The following is a 22,050-nucleotide window of genomic DNA, read 5'->3' as shown; positions in this document are numbered from 1 at the left end:
TTATATTTTTGTTAACAAACATAATAACAAGAAATGTTCATTGTGGTAAACGATATAATTATTTGATCGAAGTAAGTTTTTCTTCCCGATTTGTAAAAAAAATAAAATAATTAAAGCTGTGTGTCAACTCCACAACTTTGTTGGTTGGCAATCTGATGGTCGCGGATTCGAATCCTTAACCAACATGCTCGTCTTTCAGCCTAGGGTGTGTTATAATGTAACGGTCAATCCCACTGTTCGTTGGTAAAAAAAAGTAGCTCTAGTGTTGTTAACTAGCTGCATTCCCTTTAGTCTATCACTACTAATTAGGGACAGATAGCCCTTATGTAATTTTGCGTGAAATTCAAATAAAACAAAACCACAACATAGCCTGGACAGTTGTTAAACTTCGTAGACTTAAATCACACCAGTAAATCAATTTAGGGATGACGAGTAACCAGTTAGATAAATTTCAAACCGTGAAACTCCTAAATATTTTGACTAAAAAAGAAAACAATATGTTTTGTACAATTACCTGTATATATAATAATGATGATGTGGATACTACATGGAATGTTATGCCAAGAAATACAACCAATGCAGCGTGAATTATAGTTAATGTCGGAAAATAGTTTTGTAGTTTTGGCACAATTGTTAGAGTGAGAGATGTGAATAGAAAATCTAGCCTAACAGAATAATTTCCTGTGATACGATTTTAGGTCAATATATAAAAGGTTTATCTGCTATTTAGATAAGGTTACACGTAAAAACTAATCTGATAAAAGTTTGAGTAACTACTAAAGGATAGATTATTTGAGTTCTTGAACCATTGACTCTCCAATCATATAGTTTGAACGCTAAGCGATCTCAGAAGAAGACTAAGGTTCTTCCAGATAAGACAACAGGAAAGAATTTAACTGAGATTTTGTTTGTAAAGGTTATTTAAGCGTTGAAGTGAACAAAGGAACAGAAATAAATGTGGACTTTTGAAAAACAACTGAAGGCGAGGAAAAATTTCAATTACATTATTTTAGTCTTTGACTCTTGTAAATATATGTTGTCAGCATGCTTGAGATTTTTATTAAGGTAGAGTTATAAAAACAAATATTTCCAGTTCAAATAACTAGCGATCTAAGATTCGTTTGTAAGAAAGTTTTATTACGGATTAAAATGTCTCGTTTTACTAATATGTGGCCCTAGAACAACCGGCAGAAATTTATATGGGCATTAACGGCTTTTTATACACACCTTCTAAAACGTATGCACCAAAGTGTTTCTGAGTCCATGACTTTGTTGGTTACAGCATCCCAAATAATATACAAGTCGCACAAAAACATTTTACTGGGAATATTGGAGTTAGTTCCACTAATCACTGATGGGGTTTCATATGCATTTGTTTTTACTAAGAATGAGTGATATCAACTCTTTTTTTTGGTCAGTTCTTTACAATTAGTAATAAAAGGCAAAAAACAAAATTATCCAATATGATGCAATAAGTGAAGCTCGCCGGTAGTGAACTGTATAAAAACAAGTCAGACTCTGAAGGTTGGTTTATTTTGGTTGTCCATTTCTTTAGTCAGATTATACTTTAACGCTAATTTTAAGAAGCACAGTTGTTAGAAAGTCTTTTAAACAGATCCATAAAAAGATAGAAGTATATGGTGCCATCTGTCGCTTGGCACAACAAATTGATAGGGAATATACGTTGAATAAGAATAACAGTTTTGGACCAATAGGTTAAAAAAAAACACGCATAAAAGTGTTATAATTCATATTGTTGGCGGAAATTATTATTTTTAATTGTTTTTCTTTCATATTTCTGATTTTCAAATTGATAAAAAGTCTTTTTAAATAAAAGTCGTTATTACGTGCAGCGAAAAACAAATTTGAAACGAGGTGACGGATAATAATGACTTTTATTTTAAAATATTTCTAAAAGAATTGAAAGATATATGAATGAGGCAAAACTTTCTTCAATCATTTAACGAAAATTATTTCTGAACGAGAAGTGCAGCTGTGAGTTTCACCAGAATGTGAGAGGAGAGGAAAAGCCTATTCAGGAAGGGTATTGTTTGTTTGAAGTTAAGCACAAAGCTACACAATGGGCTATCTGTGCTACAGGGAGAGTACCAGAAAAGGTAAGCGATATTTTACATGTTTAACTAGCCCCTAATAAATGTTAAGACTCATAACGTATGTAAATTTATATGTAGATTTATACACGAACTTTTATCTACGTTAAAATACTTTTATTTGCGTGCTTTCCGCCCTCATACCTGGGTCTTCACTGGACAACAACGTACTGAGTAATAAAAATTTGTAAACTGTGGGACTCCGTTTTAAAATAGGTACCTAGGCAACAGTAGTAATAATAACCGACTCTGGTATTAAAGTTATTAAATACATAGAATTATGATAAATATAGAATATAAATCGACTGCTTCGTTATAATAAACATAAGGAAAATACAATTATAGGTATAATGTATAAAGAAAATAAAGGAATTTTTCATACTTCAAATAATACATTGTAAAATCAAAGGTTTAATTTTACATCGAAACCACATACATGTAGATACTGTTTGTGTAAGTTTCTAAATATTGTCTTTAATATTAAATTATAAAGTAAGTGATTGATTATACTAATTAAATAGAGGGCTGAAGAAGAGTTTAGGTTTTATTCTGTACAAAGTTTTTTAAAAAAAACCTGCTGTTTCAAAAACTGTTTTGTTTTATATTTTTTAAAAAATAAAAAACGCATAAAAGTGTTAAAATTCATATTATTGACGGAAATGATTATATTTAAATGTTTGTTCGTACTAATTTCATATTCATATAACGCTTGAAAACAGTACGTCTTTCTTTTCAGTATTAGTACCTTTATGCATTTGACACGTATTGTTACATGAAAAGCGAAATTTTGATCTTTTCTGTTTAAAAATAGCTAAATATCGGCCTTCTCTTCAGGTAATACCTGGACAACGCTGGATAAGGATGGCTAGTGTTTTACATATATGGCTTATACGATTTCCCGTTGTCCAAGTAAGTTTCTAATTTCTATATATACGTCATTTCCGTAGTTGAAGAACTAACTCTTCCTGGTTTATGCAGTTTCTTGTAGATATCTTTTGAAATACCACATCAACAAGATGCAAGACCATTAAATAAAGCACAGTATGATATTTCCTGGCTTGAAAAGGTGGCAGTTTTCTTTCCTTAGATTCGCTTTAAAAGTAAAATTTTAGAGAAAAAACCACTTTCACAATATATGCTCTATACGGGTTATAACAGTGTATGTATGTCTTTGTGTGCCTTAAGAATAAAACACCACCTGTCTCCAGGGGCATTCGTAATTTTAGATCAAGACACACACATCATGAAAATAATATACAAATTAACTTTGTACTTGTGGTCATGACACACAAGACTTTTTTAGTAATCGTACAATAAATACAGCGACACAATTTTCAAGCCTCCCGGTGATTCAACAGTAAGTTTGAGGGCTTATAACGCTAAAATTCGGCGTTCGATCCGTGCGATGGGAACAGCACAGCTAATACACCGTGCAGCTTTGTGCTCAAGAACAAACATAGAAAACAAAATCAAATCCCAATACACAATTTGCGAGGAAACAAAATAAGAACAAAACAACTTATCCTTAACTCCGAAAGACTGGCATGTTTTCTAATACTGAAATGGTTTGCAAGTGCGCGATAATTACCATACTTCATGGAATATATTACGAATATAGTACCATTGCGGAACACGATGAACTCAAGTGAAACTAACAACTTACATTTTGAATCATTACTTCGTGTAGGAGTACACTCTTCTGTTATTTATGTATGTCACCATTTCGATCGCAATGTTATTTTTACTTGCTTTAGTGATAAACTAATATGCATGTGTTGTGTAATCAGCTTTTTTTTTTACCAAGAAAATACCAAACGTTGAAACCACTTCTACATCTTTACTAATTTATTTTGTTCTATATTGTTTAAAATTTTGCTTGTTAGGAAGACTACATATTTTTTTTTGCTGCGCATATACATCCAATTTTTCACAATCTCTTGGTTTCAAAATACTTAAGAGTTACAACTTTGTAAAGAAACTTACTAGTTATTGTTTCTTCTCAAAAAGAAAGTCATTAAAATTAAACAATTTTGATGTTACTTGAAACATGCAAGTTCGTCACACGTACAAATAAATGTAAAACAGAAACAACTTATTTGCCTTTGAGCCCTAAGAGTCAGTTGAAAAGTAAATATTAACAAAGGTTTAATTTATATATATTTAAAGGACGCCTCTTTTTCAGTCGTTATAGTTTTTCTAAATACATACGCAATACACATTTGTAAAACTTAAACAAAGCGATGTTATGAATATGAATTAATCAAACAATTCCAATAGATTTACAAGGTCTGATTGCAAATAAACACACACACACAAAAAAACAATATAAAGTACATGATTGAATTAAGAATACCAGTTAGTAAGTCTGAAAAAGCTATTCTATGGTTGAAAAAAAGGGATGTCTATGCAATAACTCTATAATGCTGACTTCAACTAACAGAAAAGAACAATTCAAATGGGGCAAATATTCACAAAAACTGCTAAAAAAATGCTTTATTAAACTAACCGCTCACGCAGAACTACTGAAACCTAGCGTTTTAAAATGCAAGATCATTCGAATTACGATATGTAACTCAAACACGCAAATTCGAGCACGTGTTAACGAACGTACTGGCATATTGACTAGGTTGTTAATATTGCCAGTGATAAAGAGTAAATTAGAGCTTTAAAGTTGGCAGATCGTAAAATCTACGTGTTCTCACAAATTGAAAATTAAATGCTGAATTCAGTGTCATTTAAGCAAGCTTAGATTTTAACAACTACACATTCAATGTCATTTCTAAGTACATTTGATTTCTAATTTCAAAATACTTGATCGAAGTTGCTTTCTAGAATATAACATTTCAGCATTTCCACTCAAGTAAATCATAAAACGATTCTGTTCTACTGAAACTGATTACTTTCTAAAACAAATATTCAAACTCTTCAACAGCCACGTTTAATTTAAAAAAAACACGTTTAGACTACGGAACTAGGCGGACTACTGCCTAAAAACAAGTTGATACGTTAATTCATAGAGTTGCTATATCTTTACTTTGAGATAGATATTTATTACAATTTCTACCATAAATCAGTTTCAACATAATTGATTATCAGCAGATTATGGCATAAATTCATTTTCAATCTTCCGTGAGTTATGGCTTTGCTTTTCGTCTGTAACTACTGTAACAATAAGGGGATCTTCTTCGTTTGTAGATGCGTTGCTTTTAGTATCAATGGTACTTTCGTCTTCCACACCTTCACTCTCATTTCTTGTCAAAACACTAACACTGCCACTATTACAGCTGTGGAATTCCTCAACTGGTGAAACTTCTTTCGTATGCACCTCTTCAAACCTTGCAGTGCTTTCTGGTTCTCCTGTTGTAGAAGAGAGTAGTCCCTTAGCAACTGTCGGATTTTCGGGAGCATTCTTGACAAATATTATGCGATTGTAAGATCTCCACCGTTGAAAGAACTGCGTATACATCTTACACTGTACGTACATAAAAAACACGCCTCCAGTAAAGCCTATTGCAACAATAAGCAATTTAGTCCAAAACGGCCACTCCAAAACACCTGAATTCATTTCTTCTGTAGTTCGATCTAGAAGGACATAAAGTGACCACACGACGCAGGTGATGGCGATTACGTGGAATGTGATGGAACACAGGATTTTCCGTCGCTCTACTGGAGAAACTCTCAACTTTTCCCACTGGAATAAAAGAAGAATCTCTATACGTCTAAAGATTTAAAATGCTTGAACATTTGTTTTATAAACAATAAATTATAAAAACTCAAACGAACTGCACATATACGACATTGGCCGGCAAATTACTCGTCACGTTTATTGCTTTAACCAAAACATAATGTTTTCAGAGCCTAAAACTAGGCTCTCAAAGTTTAAACTCATTGTACTGATGTTCAAGTTTCTATTGATAAAATTTTCATCCCATTACTCAGATGAAAACTATTCAAACAAACCCCTTAAAATTTTTAACACCAGAATCGTGACATTTTTAGTGCTTTTGTGCCATATATAAACTGTTGAAGACTTTCTTTTAGCGAAAATGATTTAAATAACTTACTATTCAAGTGGTCCGTCTCAGAACTCTTTCCCGCGTGTTGGAATTGGTATTATGACCAAAAACATCGTTAACAGCGTAGGTACCCATCTGATGACTTAATGCCTTCTACTCATTATATAATTTAATCCTTTATTGTACTGATTTACGACATTTAATACTTCTAGCCAGTTTCTTATACAGCTAGAATAATCTTACTTTTTAAATTCTGTTTAGCTCTTATTTATTATATCTTATTGTGATCAGAAGCTCTTGATAATACATTTATATAGAATCACTGTAAAGATGTTCCAGATTAGTATTAAAATTGTTTAGGAAGCACATTTTCGAATCCGGATCTCTATAGTGGTTCTTTTTCAAGCAGTTTTTAATGTATCATATTATTGCGGTGTTCTGCTACCTTGAGGGGGGATTCAAATCTATCAATTTATTATTACAAAGCATTTGAAATGACAAATGGAACAGCAAGAAAAAGAAGTGTTACTAGAGAGTTTCAATGAAAATAAAAATGTATTCATACACGTTACGAAAATATATGATGCTCTTTTCACGTTTTACGTAGATGAAGGAAACATCCATTCAATAATTTTGCGAATCATTATTTTACGAACTGTCATTCACAACATTGTTAAACTGTTGAAATACTCAGCATGTCTAATTGACAAAATATGTTGAATGTAGTCTATTATTTACTCAAAAGAGAAAAAGGAAATACAGTCAATTATAATATATATAATTCGATCAAAATTACTAGTGCTTTTAAGCATTTAAATTTGCCGAACGAAAGTTGCGTGGAAAAAAAAAAGCTAAGCAGAATTCTTTAAATGCTATAAATTGAACATTATTATTTAGTTATACTGTTTTAGAATTTTCGAGTAAAGCTAATAGCCTGGCACGGCCTAGTAGTTACGGCTCTTAACTCGCAATCTGCGGGTTATAGATTATCGAATCCTCATCACCGAACATGTTCACCCTTTCAGCAGTGAAGGCGTTATAATGTTACAGTCACTCACACTATGCATTGGTAAAATAGTAGCACACTGTTAAATTAGGGACGACTAGCGTAGATAACCCTCGAGTAGCTTTGTGCGAAATTGAAACCAGACTCAAAGCTACACGAAGCTAATTTTGGACTGATGGACCAGAAGGAAGGCAGTTGGTCAAAAGAACCCTCCACCAACAGACGAACTACTTTTGTCTGACCGAATAGTGGGATTTGACTGTAACTTTTAAAATGCACCCACCGCTCCAAGTTGCGGAGTGCGTTTTTGATGCAATGGGGCACGAACCGTGAATTCACGGATTCACAGTTCAAGCACGTTAACCAACAGGCACGCCCGACCTGTTCTGTTACATAATGAAATGTTTAGATTTCGAAAGTACAAAGTGCTAAGTGAATCATATTTGTTGAAAAAATACGAACTTTAACTCAAGATATGGCTAACACACATTTATACGTATGTATGTAAAGAACATTCGTATAAACATAATTAATTGATATTTAATAGTCGTTGTATATTAGTTCACATTTAGGTTTTTACATTAACGTCAATAAACACGGTTGGACTCCCAAATGATGGCCTACTGTAGACTACTCATCTCCCACCTTTCACCTCTATCAAACACAGGAATTAATTTAGTTTGTAAATTATGTTAAAAGATAATTACAAGTATTCAAGTACTAACGAACTCAACGATATAATTCACATTGGATTAGCATCTGACCAGTATCCCTTAAAATTGCTGATACACTCGAAATGGCAAAACTAAGATATCAATACAGTTTCATTTTCACACTCAGAAAACTTTGTAAATAAAGTAAAAAAGGATAACTTTTCGAGCTCAGCGACAATATTTTAAAGAAAAAGGTAATTTTTGACTAAACACTAAAGTTAAAATTTTTCAAGACTTCAGAATAAGGAAAGGACACGTACTATATTTTCCACAGACTTACATGGAGCAGTATCTTGAAAACAGAACTCAAAATTGAGCGACTGAGCCTATGACTGTGGTATTCTCAGGAACACTGATAACTAAAGGTTCGACACAAAAACAAAATTGAGCGACTGAACCTATGATTGTGGTATTCTCAGGAACACAGATAACTAAAGGTTCGACACAAAAACAAAATTGAGCGACTGAACCTATGATTGTGGTATTCTCAGGAACACAGATAACTAAAGGTTCGACACAAAAACAAAATTGAGCGACTGAACCTATGATTGTGGTATTCTCAGGAACACTGATAACTAAAGGTTCGACACAAAAACAAAATTGAGCGACTGAGCCTATGATTGTGGTATTCTCAGGAACACTGATAACTAAAGGTTCGACACAAAAACAAAATTGAGCGACTGAACCTATGATTGTGGTATTCTCAGGAACACTGATAACTAAAGATTCGACACAAAAATTGCAGCAGAACTAATTTAAATTTCTGAATGAAGAAAAGTTTGTCTGTTTTCGGATATTCGCGCAAAACTACTCGAGGGCTATCTGTAATAGTTGTCTCCAATATTGAGCTGATAGACTATCAGGAAAGGCAGGTAGTTAACAGTATCCATCGCCAACTCTTGGCCTGCTCGTCTCACCGAATAGTGAGATTTGATTGTCAATTTTATTACACACTCAAGGCCCCATAGTGGAGAGCGCGATTTTTATTTCTTTCTTTTCTTTTTTTTTCGGTAATGGGACATAAAAGTTGGACTCACAGAGTTGGCAAAGTATTTCCAGTCCTGGCTTTCGTTGTAAGATGTCAAATTCTTAACATTTCTGGCAATCTTGTTTGTCATCTTGAACTTCAGAAGGTCAGCTAGTTTGTTTGGAATTTTTTATATCCTATTTACAGTCTGTTCTGAAAGAAGATTTTAGATATGAAACTTTTTAAACTATGTATTGCTCTGAATAAGTACTAATTCTACTGGCATACCTATACACACATAATTTCGCGAAGGTTTCAGTGCAACTGGTTTTGCATAGAACATACACTCGTCTATTAGGGAGCATGAACTATTGCCTAGCGGAAATACCCTAAATCTAAGATGGCTACCAATCACATACGAGTCCTTCATCAGTAGCTGTTATAAAACAGTTTGTTTGTTTGCAGTTAAGCACAAACCTACACAAGGAACTATCTGTGCTGTGCCCACCACGGGCATTGAAACCCGGTTGCTAGAGTTGTAAGCTGTGCCACTGGGGGACGTTATAAAACAGACCCCGGGTCTAATCAGAAAGGTTTGTTTGTTTGAATTTCGCGCAAAGCTACACGAGGGATATCTGCGGTAGCCGTCCCTAATTTAGTAGTGTAATACTAGAAGGAAGGCAGCTAGTCATCAGCCCCACCGCCAACTCTTGGGCTACTCTTTTACCAACGAATAGTGGAATTGGTAGTCACTTTATAACGCCCCCACGGCTGAAAGGGCGAACATGTTTGGTGGGACGGGGATTCGAACCTGCGACCTTCAGATTGCGAGTCAAGCGCCTTAACCACCTGATGTTACAAACTTGTATGAAGTTTAATAAAGACTCTCTCTCTCTCTCTCAGAGATAAATATGTCTTCGGAGTCATTAGAGTACATAAATGTCAACAGAATGTGCAAATTTAACACACTTCAATCTCTAAGAGAATCTAATGAAAAGGTTGAAGACTATGATTTAAAGACAACCGTAATCCAGAATTCTACTAAGTTTGTTTAATTTTTACTAATGGATATTCGGATTCTAAAAATTATTTTAAACTTACGAGTCACTGTACACTTTGCACGTATACGTTGACAGCGTGGTTTGAAATGAGGACACTCATGCACAGTCACGCACTATTATTATTGTTTTTAGGTTGTCTAATGACACAGGAACAGACTAGTGAATGCAGACTACATCGACAACAGAAGACTCCCGAAACTCCCGTTTTGTTACATACTGCTAAGCAACCGGTCAACCTGCACATTTTTCGAGCAATATTATTTCAATAAAACAATACTTAAAGATGATGACAAAACTATGTATTTTGATAGACAAGACTGAAACTGTTGCAGTCAATACCGATGCATCCTGGTTAATGAATCATATCCTATACTACGAAGTTGCAGCTACGTTCAACCTATAATCATATCGGCATTAGAAAAATGAAAGGATCTTAAGTCCATCATAACTTACAAGGATGAAAAATGTTCAGAAACAATTGCCTCTTGAAGGTAAAAATAAATATTGCAAGCGTTACAGGCGATCAAGACAATTTTTATCAAAGCAAAAAAAATTTTTTCAACGATATTAAAATGCATGAATACAAGTGTGTATGAGTAAAGATATTAAGTTTCATCCAAACTGCACCACCTATAACCTCAGTAGGTAGATAAAGGTACATTACCTATACATTGCCACAGTTATCTGAAATATTCCTTTAAGTATGGCAATTTAATGCTTAATCTCAATTACTCTGTCTTCTTACCTTGTACAGAGTTCAAGTTCAATAATTTCAAGCTGTAAAATTGTATGAATATGCCAAGTTCAGTTTGTAGTATCATTACAATAGAATAGTTGAGCAACTGTCAAGGTCAAAATAAACGGGTATTTGCACTATCACACAAGCCAAAAGAAAACAAAGGCGGTTCGTTGTAATACAGAACACACACACACACATGCGGTATACTGCAAATAACATTAGGGTAACTTAAGAGTACATTCTTTTTTTCTTCTTTTTTTTTCGGAAAAGTCATGTTGTCACAGCAATTTAATTTTGCCACAAAATGACTCAGGACATGTTTTGTCATGTGTCACCATATCTCGTTCACCTCCGAGGTAACCTTTATTTAGTTTTTTAATTTCAAACGAAAATGCAATAAAGCACAAATATTTTCCCCTTTAAAAATTGGACAGAGCTGTTCGTTGAAACGTCCACTTATTAATCCCATTCAACAGAGTTGTTATAAGTTTTAACTGTATCGGTGTGGCATTCCCCCACGGCCATCTTATATTGTTTTAAAGGCAGGTCAAATTTTACCTGCAGCACAGATATATTAGATTATATGTTTAATTGTTTCATGGTAACGTTTCTTATTAACTTTTTACATCCTAATATAACCGATGATAAAGTAATAATAGTTAGTGTTTTTACTACGTCATTTGTTTCAGACATATCAATACATGTTTTTTCTCCTCAAGTGAGATGTTCAAGAGAACAGTTCCTTTTGTCTGTTATATTTCAAAATTTTGATAAGTCATTTTCAAAACATGCGATTTCATCAATTTAAAGATGACTGTTTTCAGCGTCCCGCACAGCAAAAAATAATCTTTGATTCAAATGTATCCCCCCATCAGTATAGGAAACTTGTGTAATGTTTATAACTTTGAGAAACCAAACGTTCTAATTACGTGCGTCACGTTTTAATGATAACTTCTCGTGCATAATATTGTAATTTTGATTAACACGAGACACACATATCCAACTGATTAGAAGTTTTGGTTACTCATGTCCTTTGGTGGTCGTTAGGAGCTTTAACATATCCTGGTTAATCGCCCCAGTTCACATCTGTAGTGGCAAAGGAGATGAATAAAATTCTCTTCCACTGTTGTTTTTCACAGTAAAATATTTTCGTTGAGTGTGTATATATATTTATATATACATCTTTAATCCGATTATGGCCAAATGTTGGAATTCTTGAAACTTTCATATGCCCTACAGCCATCTAGTAACATCTTCGAAGATAGAAATGGAATGAGTTCTAAGTACTTCAACGCTTGCCTGCATGAAAGATATAAAAAAAGATTATCGGGTGTATTCACTTAAACTTCGTTCGAAAGTAATTTTAATACACTATTTCTCTCGTGTCTGACCGCATTTTAACATTACAACTCGTACCATTATAAGACAGCGAGAAATAAAACTTACTTAGATATACATCTGTTGTTTAGGCTTAGTTAATATATATATAAAATCAGCGTATTCCTTACACAACGGTAACAGTATTTTGTTTATTTTGGTGCTAATTTTAGAGATATTTTAACGATTTTATCATCTTTCCACAACCTTTATTGTTTTACTCCAAGTATATAAAATTTGTTTTGAGCGCTTTAATTTTCCTCAAATCAAAGTAGAACTTAAAATTTCTAATAATAAATTAAAACCGAAGGATTCTAACATAACTTGTAGACTATAACGTACATTTCACGTGTATTCTGTTTTGCTGGAATTTAGACATTTGTCAAATATCGTTCGCTTCTCTGTGTACGTTTGTTTACGCGCCAGAAATAGAAGTTGACGTTATCAAAACGACGTAATTATTTTTAGATACGACTTATTTACTATTATAATCGGACTTTCCAATACAAAGGTGAAAGTTTTCAAGTATATAATCAGTTCCTAATGTAATGCACTTTGGGGCTGCGTATAGATATATAAAGAAGGGTGGGGGTCGTCAGCTATCTTCTTGCACCGTGAAATATATATGGTTTAGATCTAAAATCAGTGTTCATAATAAGTTTGTTTTTTTGAAGCTTGCCATTATTTATCAAATACAACATACAAAAGTGATAACAGATGTTAAATGTTACAGTTCTCTTTGTATCTATTACCTTCGTATGTTAACATTTTTATTTATTATGTAGGACATATTTTTGTATCTTAGAAGTATAACAATTTATTTTACTCTAAATGTAACTCCTGTTTATTTTGCTTTTATGTACAAAATGATGTAAAATTTGGTTATTCATTGTATGACTTACTAAACGTATTGCAAAAAAAAAACAGTGTTCTTTATATTGCATAAATATCGCACATAAATATATTCTACATGATGTTATACTGTTGTAAAATTACCACAAGTGTGCGTGTGTGTGTTTATATATATATATATGTTTATAATAATAACATCTATACTTTACCAACTCTCTCTGTCAGTTTCTTTACAAGTGGGTATTGCAAAATAAAGGCTCAATTACAAGAAGTTTTAACCGAAGTAGTAAGTTATATAGTTTCAAAGCTCCCTCTAAAATGGTTTAGATAATCACTAAATATTACCTGTTTACCGATTCACAGGATTGTATTCATTATAATTCGTCTTACCACTATTATGTTGTTGTTTTTTTGAGATAAAACAAAACCTTTATTCCTGAAGCTGTGGTTTTACATCTTCATAAAGCAACTGTAGTACAGAGACTCAGTCACAAATGTTGAGATTACATATGGTATTCCTGCGCAGATGAAGGCAGAAACTAGTTGATAGAGTCAATTTTATGTTATTTCACAATAAATTCGTAAAATTGGGTATTGTATAAAGAACACACTATTGCTTTATACTATAAGAAAAAGAAGTTGCAAGAAAACCAAAAATAAAATATTTCTTTAATCTGAAGTCAGTGGTGGTGAACTTGTTTTAACTTGTCAGAATAATTCATTTTGCACTATAAACAATTAAAAAAAAGAGGAATGTCATTATTATTATAATTTTCACAATTAATTTATTTAATTAAGAAGAAAATCACATGACTAGTATAGCATATTATTGAACAGCTTGAGTAACTGCTATTGTTTATCAATAAATGTCATATTTGTTGTACCTTTTATTTAACGAAAGACGTGGGGTTCAGCTGGGAAGTGCTTTATTACCTATGGGAGTATTGTACCTCGCTACTGTAACCAAACATTTGTTACGTAAAAGTGTAAACTCACAGAGTCAAGTAACTCATTATCAGAAGGCTATGATCAGAAAATGAGTGATACAGAATATGCATGACATAATTCATAAGTTATAGCTTGTAAGACTTGTGAAATTTTTTACTCAAGTTAAATAATTCTCAAATCTCAATATAATAACTCAAAGAAACTGTGGACTAAATTGTCACGTGTTTGACGGTTGTTTTTGTTTTAAGATCTCGTAGTCTACTGCTTAATAATATCAACACAAATATCAAACTTTTATCACTCCCGTAATGAATAATATCCCCCGACTGTGATAAATATGATAATACACTCTCCTTTTATTACCAATATCTCTTCAGATAACGCTATCTGTATCAGAATAAGTGCCTTTAACTCTGAACTGTAGGTTTCTACTTTCGAGCCGAAAGAAACCAAACTAAAGATTATTTTATCAGAATGTCTCAGTTCTGGTTCAACTTTTGTATTAAAATATCGTCTGTACCGAAGTACATTTTTTGTTGTTAGAACAACGTTTCTTCATTACACGTAACATTCAGCACTGCCTGAAAGATACAATCGCATTTGATCATAAGATCATAAAAAAAAACAAAAAACCTGTCACTTCACAAAGACGTTACTGGTAAATATCATTAATGAGGCAGTATCGTCCATTTTAAAGCAAAGCACGCTGGATCATTTTATTATGTTACCTCTATACAGTACAATAAAACTAAACATATTTATACTTGCGTGCCTTAGGCATTGTGAAATCTATATATCATTCGTGATTTAGAAAGTTCAGTATACATATGGTTATGCACTTTTGAGGATAACTCCTCACATTAATGAGGAGATGATGGGTAATTTTGGAAGGTGCCTTACTCTTATGATTGAAGTAAATTGATTAAAAAAAAACTCTCCTCCTTTCCTCACAAATATTAACCGGATATATATAACTTTGTTTAAATATTACTGATAGCGATTCCCAAAATCATTTTTTGGGTAAATGTCAAGCTGTACTTTAGTATATACTATCGTATTTAAGCCAACGATACGGATTTAGAGAAAATTATTTTGCAACTTGTTTCTTTTAAAAAATACACCTCCAATACTTTTATTGCACCTTTTGTGGTTCTAGCCAACTATCTGTCGATGCAGCATCATTAATTATGGATCAACAGAAATCTTTCAATGATGTACACATACTACTTTTCAAATGAGATGACCGCGAGATTGTTTTTTTTTTTACATCTGCGAGAATTTTGATAGGACATTCCATGCCAATCAGTTGCTATGGTTTAATACTGTGTGCATCAATACTGTTTGAAATGGCATTGAAATGTTTTCTTTTTCAACCAGCAAGGGCAGTATACTTTCAAGACATAATTCAGACGCAAGCATTCTAAAATACTAAATTAATATTTAAGTTTCCAGAAGAGGCGAGTCATAAAAATGAGTTTAGTAAATATATTCAACTGATTTTTTACTTACGAAAATGACTCCCGAAACAACAGAAATTGGTCAATAACTAAAAATTAAAGAAAAAAAAAACAGCATCTTTGGACTGACGCTGTAAATTAAAATGTCTTAAGAATTAAAGCGCCAAGTGGCTAACTCCACTGTCAGTTCTAATCTTGTTTTTGAAACATAATTTAAAACTTATTATACACACGTAACACTTTTTATATAGAAAGGTAGTTTTTCAAGACAAATAAATTTAGGCTTTATTTTGAGAAATACTGATGTCCTACATACAGATAGTTTTGTATATGTTACTTTCATACACCTTAGTATAGGCCAGTGTTTCTCAAACGGTGGGTTTCCAGGGAAGTTACGAGCCGTCTGAGCTGAGTCAACACTATTTTTTTTTAGTCCTGGAGGTGTGTAAGAGATGCACATGTCACCTTTGTTATGAAGTATGATGAACTGTTTTTCATACTTGTAGAGATAACGAGGGGTCGCAAGGACCAAAGCCCGAACGCCGGGGTCGTCTGGCAATCACGGCTGAGAAAGACTGGTTTAGGTATTCTTAAATATATAACACATTTATGGTTTACGAACATAAAATAGACGTATATATATCATGTAATGGATGAGGAGATGATGTTTTAGAATGATGCCTTACCTTTAAGATCGTAGTATATTAATTTCGATTGACGTTAGTTCGCCAAAATATATTACAGACAGATATAACAACTTTGTTCTCTATCATAGGCGCATATATGGAACACAGAATATAATGTTTGTTTTAGCCTTGAAAAATATTAAAGTAACTACACGTGAGTTTAGAAATTTGTACCACCATAAATAGATGGTATTCCCCTTGAAACGTCCCAGAGTAAACTAGTTTCAAGTTTCAGATAAATATGGAGATATTAAAGCATGTGTCCTATGTATATATGTGTTAAACACATATAAACAATCATCAAACAGTTGGTTTGCTGTATAATATTGAATAATGAAGTCTAGAAAATGTCATAACATTATTCACATACCTAAGTTAATTTAAGTTACTATATGGTGCAGTAAAACGGACTCTAAACCTCAAAAGTATGTCTTTTTTTAACTGTGCATCAATGTTCCCTCTAAGCTGCGCGGCCGCATAACAACCAATCAAGTGCCGCGCACTTCATTATTCCAGCCGCGCGGATTTTCAGTAATGGTGAGGAGTCTCAATACGTTGACGGCCTTAATGACCCTAGCAGTCGATAGGCCTAAAGCCCAAATATCCAACTAGTAACATTGCAAAGCGGTCTAATATTTCAATAGGGCCGATGGTCTAAAAATAACCCTCCCCCAAAATAAAAACAAACAAACAAACAAAAAAAAAAACAACTGATAGAGCACATCCGCACATTGCCTTGACACTGGTTCACATGAAAAACACAAGGGAACACAGCAATAAATGTGACACTAGGAGAGTTGTTTATGTATTTGACAATCAAAGTAATAAAGTAAATCAGGCGTTTTCCAAGTGGCTGTCTATCGATTCTGGTGTACCATATGTTGGTGATACTATAAATAGACAGTCATTGGATAAAAGAAAACCAAGTTAAAAACACACCAGTTTGAAGGTTTGTTATTATGCATTCTACGACTGTCCTAATTAATCGTAATATAAAGGATTTGCAAGTCATTTAGGTTTTCCTAGGAAAACCTAATTAGGCTTGGATGAATAGGAAAAATATAGTATTGGAACAATGGATCAAAGACTTAAGATCTCATCTTCGTGAAAAATTCAAATGTAAAAGTGTACAAAATAGACAATACTATGTAAATACAAGCTTCTTTCTTTCTCACATGTACGTCCATATATGTTTGTAGTTTATACCCACCTTTCGAAATGGCTTTACTTGGGTTTCCATAATAAACTCAAATTTACACAGCTCGCAGCATCGGGTATTGGAGCTTTTAATCCACTGTTGAAGGCAAGCCTGATGGACATACCTCAAGCTTCCTGAACAAGGGCATGGAGATATGAGGGGCATATTTATATCTCCCTCACAGTGACAGATTCGGCAAATATCCTGATCGTTGCTACCCGAAACAGAGACAGTGGACGGTAGAGAAGAAGGCCGGCGGTCCATCAGTGATATTGTGGGCGATCCCGGGGTGAACACAGATTCCTAAGAATAAAATATCAAAATTATAAACATAATTTAATAACACATTTATGGGGACGTTACGTAGTTTATGCTTAATTCACTATAATTTTTTTTATACGAGAATTAAGCAGAAGTTACTTAAGGTAGAGCGTAAATCATCCAATGAATGTTTACAGCTCGTAGTTACATAATTATCAAAATTCTGATGAGTCACGGGCAGTGACATAAGTATGCCCTCGCAGCCCACGAAATTACTTTTTCTGCGTGGAAGGGGCATCTTTTGTAGTTACCCCACTGGTTACGGGTTACAAAAAAAAGTAAAATATAAGATTAGCTTCTTTTTTATCCATTCTTTAATAATCAATTATATAGATACTAAAATCCTCTGAAACAAATATTTACAGAATTGAAACAATATTTCCGAGTGTCGTTTAGCACACGCATAATTCGAATCAATCACTGTAAATATATACATACATACTTACACACACAAGTATACAGAGGGTTGAATATAAAAATCAGCAACTTACGCGACAACCACTGCTGATATTGAATCGCAGTGGAACAGCGAGCATTAGACTACGTATTGACATTGTTTGAGGTTACGTAAGTATAGAGTGATGTCCCTGAAGATTCATCGCTTTTGGGAAGGTTATGTAACAGCTCATGAGAATCCATGAAAACAGAGGCCAGTGACAAAAGACGTCGAGCCTCCCCTTTTAGCTTTTTATCTGTTCCATACGAAAACATACATATCGCCTATAGGTACCTGTACGATATGACTGCTGAAAGAAGCACTTGGAAACCATCTTCCTTGTACACTAGATACATTATAGGAAGCTTGCAAGGAAAAGTCGTGCGCCTTTTGCAACGGAAACTATCCTGCAGGGTTATTGTGAGGATGCACGGTTGTCAGAAAGAGCATGAACGTACGTTGCAACACGGACTGCAAAGAGTTGGTGAAACTCCAAAATAGTTTTAATATAACTAACGTATCCAACCTCTGTATATAATACATTAGTGTATGCATATATATCTTAGTCCATTTAACAACAGCTATATTTCTTATACATACATATATACAGGGTGGGCCAAAAGTAGGGTTACAGTTAACACTTAAACATTTTTCCTTTATTAGAAATTTAGACATTTATTTACATACATTATATTTACATATCAGACATTTTACATTAAACATTTAATCTCTCAAGTGCTCAAAGTGTCCACCTTCAAGCTTGCAACCATCTTCAACTCTGTCCAGAACACTCTGACACACAGTACGACACAAATTCCGATCTCTATCAATTTCAGAGAATGCATCAGAAATGTAATCTTTCAGTTCATTCATTGTGTGGGGATTTCTCTCATAAACCTTGTTCTTGACTACACCCCAAAAAAAGAAATCCATTGGTGTCAGGTGAACGTGGTGGCCATTCAATGCTGCCCCGCCTTCCAAACCAATGCTGCGGAAAGGTTTCATGAAGATACTCTCTTACTGTCCGCGCATAATGTGGAGGTGCTCCATCTTGCTGGAAGTACAGTTCGTCAAAGTTAGCTTTGGTTCTGAGTTCATGTATATTTAAAACGTGATGGTGAAGGAGAAACAAATAATAGAGTAACTGTAACCCTACTTTTGGCCCACCCTGTATATATATATATATATATTTATTTATAGTTTATTTGTTAACTTTTAACTGACATGCATTTGGCATATCCAATCATATTTTCAAATATAATAATATAGCATAAGCAAAATGTAAATTTGAGTGTGTGAGTGAAATATTAAACTCACAATTCTTATTATATATTTATTAGCAAATAAAACAGTAATATTTGACACTACCACTCAAGAAATATTAAAAAAATATTGTTTTAGTGCAAAGTTACACAGTAAGCTATTTGCGATCCGCGCACTACGGGGAATCGAACCACGAATATTAACGTTGTAAGTCCATACTCTAACCACTGACGCACTAGGGGACAGTAAGGAACATAAAACATGTATTCGTTAAAGACTTTGACCAAGTGTAGTACCATTTCCTGGCCACAAAATAAATACATTTGTTTAGTAATGCGTAGTGACCTACTATGAATTATAAAACTGCGAAGATACACCTTCGATAAATTAGGTATAAAATAAACACGCGTATGTTTACTAGTAACACTCATTACCAGTCCGAAAAAAAACGTTTATTTTCTGGTCAGAACCTAGCTTTTCAATGAACGCAACCTGTAATCCAGTATTTTGATTAGGTTGAAATTAATTGCTTAATAAAAAAAAAACACTTTAAATTGAACCAGATCCACGGCGATCCAACGGGTAAGTCTGAGAGGTGATAACGCTAAAAATCGGGTTTCGATAGTCGAGATGGGCACAGTACAGATAGCCCGTTCTGTAGTTTTGTGCTTCATATCAAAACAAACACTTGCCAATTAAAGAATATTTTTTAAAATCTTTTCCTTTAAGGCAAATCCACTAAAAGTTATGAAGAGACATTTAAAATAAATTTTGGCAAATTATTTAATACCAATGACAGGAGTTTATAATTTGATGTGTGATAAACAGTAAAAATGCAAAATAAATACGTTTTAAACTATAGCTGCCTTCTTTCTAACGGCCCTAATGAAAATCGCTGAAATCATTACGTATGTTTCTTTACATATTTTTTGTGTAAAATATTAGAAATATTTTCAAAAGCCTTGTATCGTACAAAGTTTTTGCTATTTCATCAAATTTCATTTTTCTCATAAAAGCTTTGTGAGGGTGATTAGTGGTATTGGGCATATTGCCATCATATAATATATTATATTCAAATAGAGATTTTTACTTTCAAATGACCAAGGAAACATTCAAGGTTTAAGAGGTATACGGATTACTGTTGCACTTCTAATACCAACTTATCTTTCATGTAAGTATAGTACGTCGTCTGGTGGTTATGGCAAATGACCAAGCAAACATTCAAGGTTTAAGTGGTATACGGATTGCTGTTGCACTTCTAATACCAACTTATCTTTCATGTAAGTATAGTACGTCGTCTGGTGGTAAAGGCAATCTGTGGGTCGCGGGTTCCATACCCAGTCGCCGAACATGCTCGCCCTTTCAGCCGTGGAGGCTTTATAGTGTGACGGCCAATCACACTATTCACTGGTAAAAGAGTTAGCCCAAGAGTTGTCTATAGGGTGGTGTTCACTATCTGCTTTTCCTCTAGTCTTTCATTGCGGCCTCGGGACTCCCCCCCCCCCAAAAAAAAGAAAGAAAGAAAAAAGTAGTACATATCTCAGAACTAGAAATATAATTATAATATAAAAAGATCCAAATAACAGATTCCATCACGTGAGGAAATCTTATTGTCATATAACGAACTTGTTAGAGGATTTAACTGGAATAAAAAAGTTTAAGTGAATTCTAGTTCCTGGCTTTTTCGGAATGAGGAATTCAATGGATGTTTTTCTTAGCAGGTTTAGGAACACAAACTTAAATTGAGTGATTCTGACTCCAATTATTTGATAAACGTTGAAAAGTTTACATTGCACAGAAAACATAGCAAACCATTTCCTTTGTACAATATATATATTAGGTCGTCAAGAAATTATTGTCGCGTTTTGGAATACTTTCATTTACCCCCCCCCTCCAAAAAAAACAACGTACATCACGTATATACACTGGGTGGTCACAAGTAAATAGACACCTAATTTTTCGTCATTTAACTGATTTATGCTAACTAATTTGTGTTCACAGAGCACTATATAAATGGAAATGGTCCGCACACTAATTATCTTGTGCTACAACATGCCTAGAACCCAAGGTTCTCTCGAATTGTCAGATTTTGTTAGAGGAAGGACAGTTGGTCAAGCAGATAGTGGAATAAGTCAGCGACAAATTTCGCAGAATTTGGGAATCCCGCTTTCGACAGTCAAATGAATCATCGTGCAGTTCAAGAAACACGGTGTAACGCCTCCAGTCGTTAGTTAATTTACCGTAAATTCGTTCCGACGAAACTGTAGCGACACAAATCCTTTCTTAAATAGAACTGGTTTATTCTTTCCGAATACAACTTTACGATACACTAAATTTCAACAGTCACTCTGTAACAAACGCTATAATTCTCAACGAACTTCTCACGTGCTTAACAATATTCTCTCTGACTGCAGTTCAATTACTCATTACACTGTTGTTCCGTCACGTTGTGAACGTCTTATATATACAAGACTAACACATATATAGTAAATGCTAGGGCATTCTTCAAGGAACAGGATATTTCTAGAAACAGGTGGCGTGATACTAGTCACGTGACCTACCTGACGCAACACTGCCCCTCCTTAGTATTGTTCGTCCCGAACAATAGCCACTTACAATAAACCAATAACAATAACTTAATTAAATGTACAGAATTACAAACACAAAATTACAATTCAACAAAGTCTCTTAATTTTACGGGACGTATCTTCTTCCGTACTGGTCTCCGTTTCGTTGGCTTCTGCTTCATATGGGGTTCATCTGCTTCATCAGGAAATGTCCTATCGTCGATAACAGTCACATCAGTGGTAGTAACTTCATCAAGAACTTTACCATTTCCCTTCTCAAAATGAGTAGAGTTTCTTCTTTGACAGTGGCTTCTCCAGGTGGCACTTCTTCA

General features: G+C 33.8%; 1 protein-coding gene across 1 annotated transcript in view; it reads right to left on the bottom strand.

The window, feature by feature from the left end:
* Window positions 1–2,858: 2,858 nt before the first annotated feature.
* Window positions 2,859–22,050, bottom strand: part of LOC106470830 (E3 ubiquitin-protein ligase MARCH8-like) — a 38,421-nt gene continuing 19,229 nt past the window's right edge. Inside the window, exons 2-3 of the mRNA XM_013931404.2 lie at window positions 17,144–17,434; window positions 2,859–5,802 (exon numbers count right to left, since the gene is read on the bottom strand). Coding sequence (XP_013786858.1) covers window positions 5,212–5,802; window positions 17,144–17,434 — 882 coding nt within the window. The 3' untranslated portion in view covers window positions 2,859–5,211. The remainder of the gene's footprint in view (window positions 5,803–17,143; window positions 17,435–22,050) is intronic.

This window comes from Limulus polyphemus, unplaced genomic scaffold (genome assembly GCF_000517525.1).
Source record: "Limulus polyphemus unplaced genomic scaffold, Limulus_polyphemus-2.1.2 Scaffold107, whole genome shotgun sequence".
Classification (NCBI taxonomy): domain Eukaryota; kingdom Metazoa; phylum Arthropoda; class Merostomata; order Xiphosura; family Limulidae; genus Limulus; species Limulus polyphemus.
The sequence above is the reverse complement of the archived record's forward strand: the minus strand, read 5'-3'. Positions and strand labels throughout refer to the sequence as shown.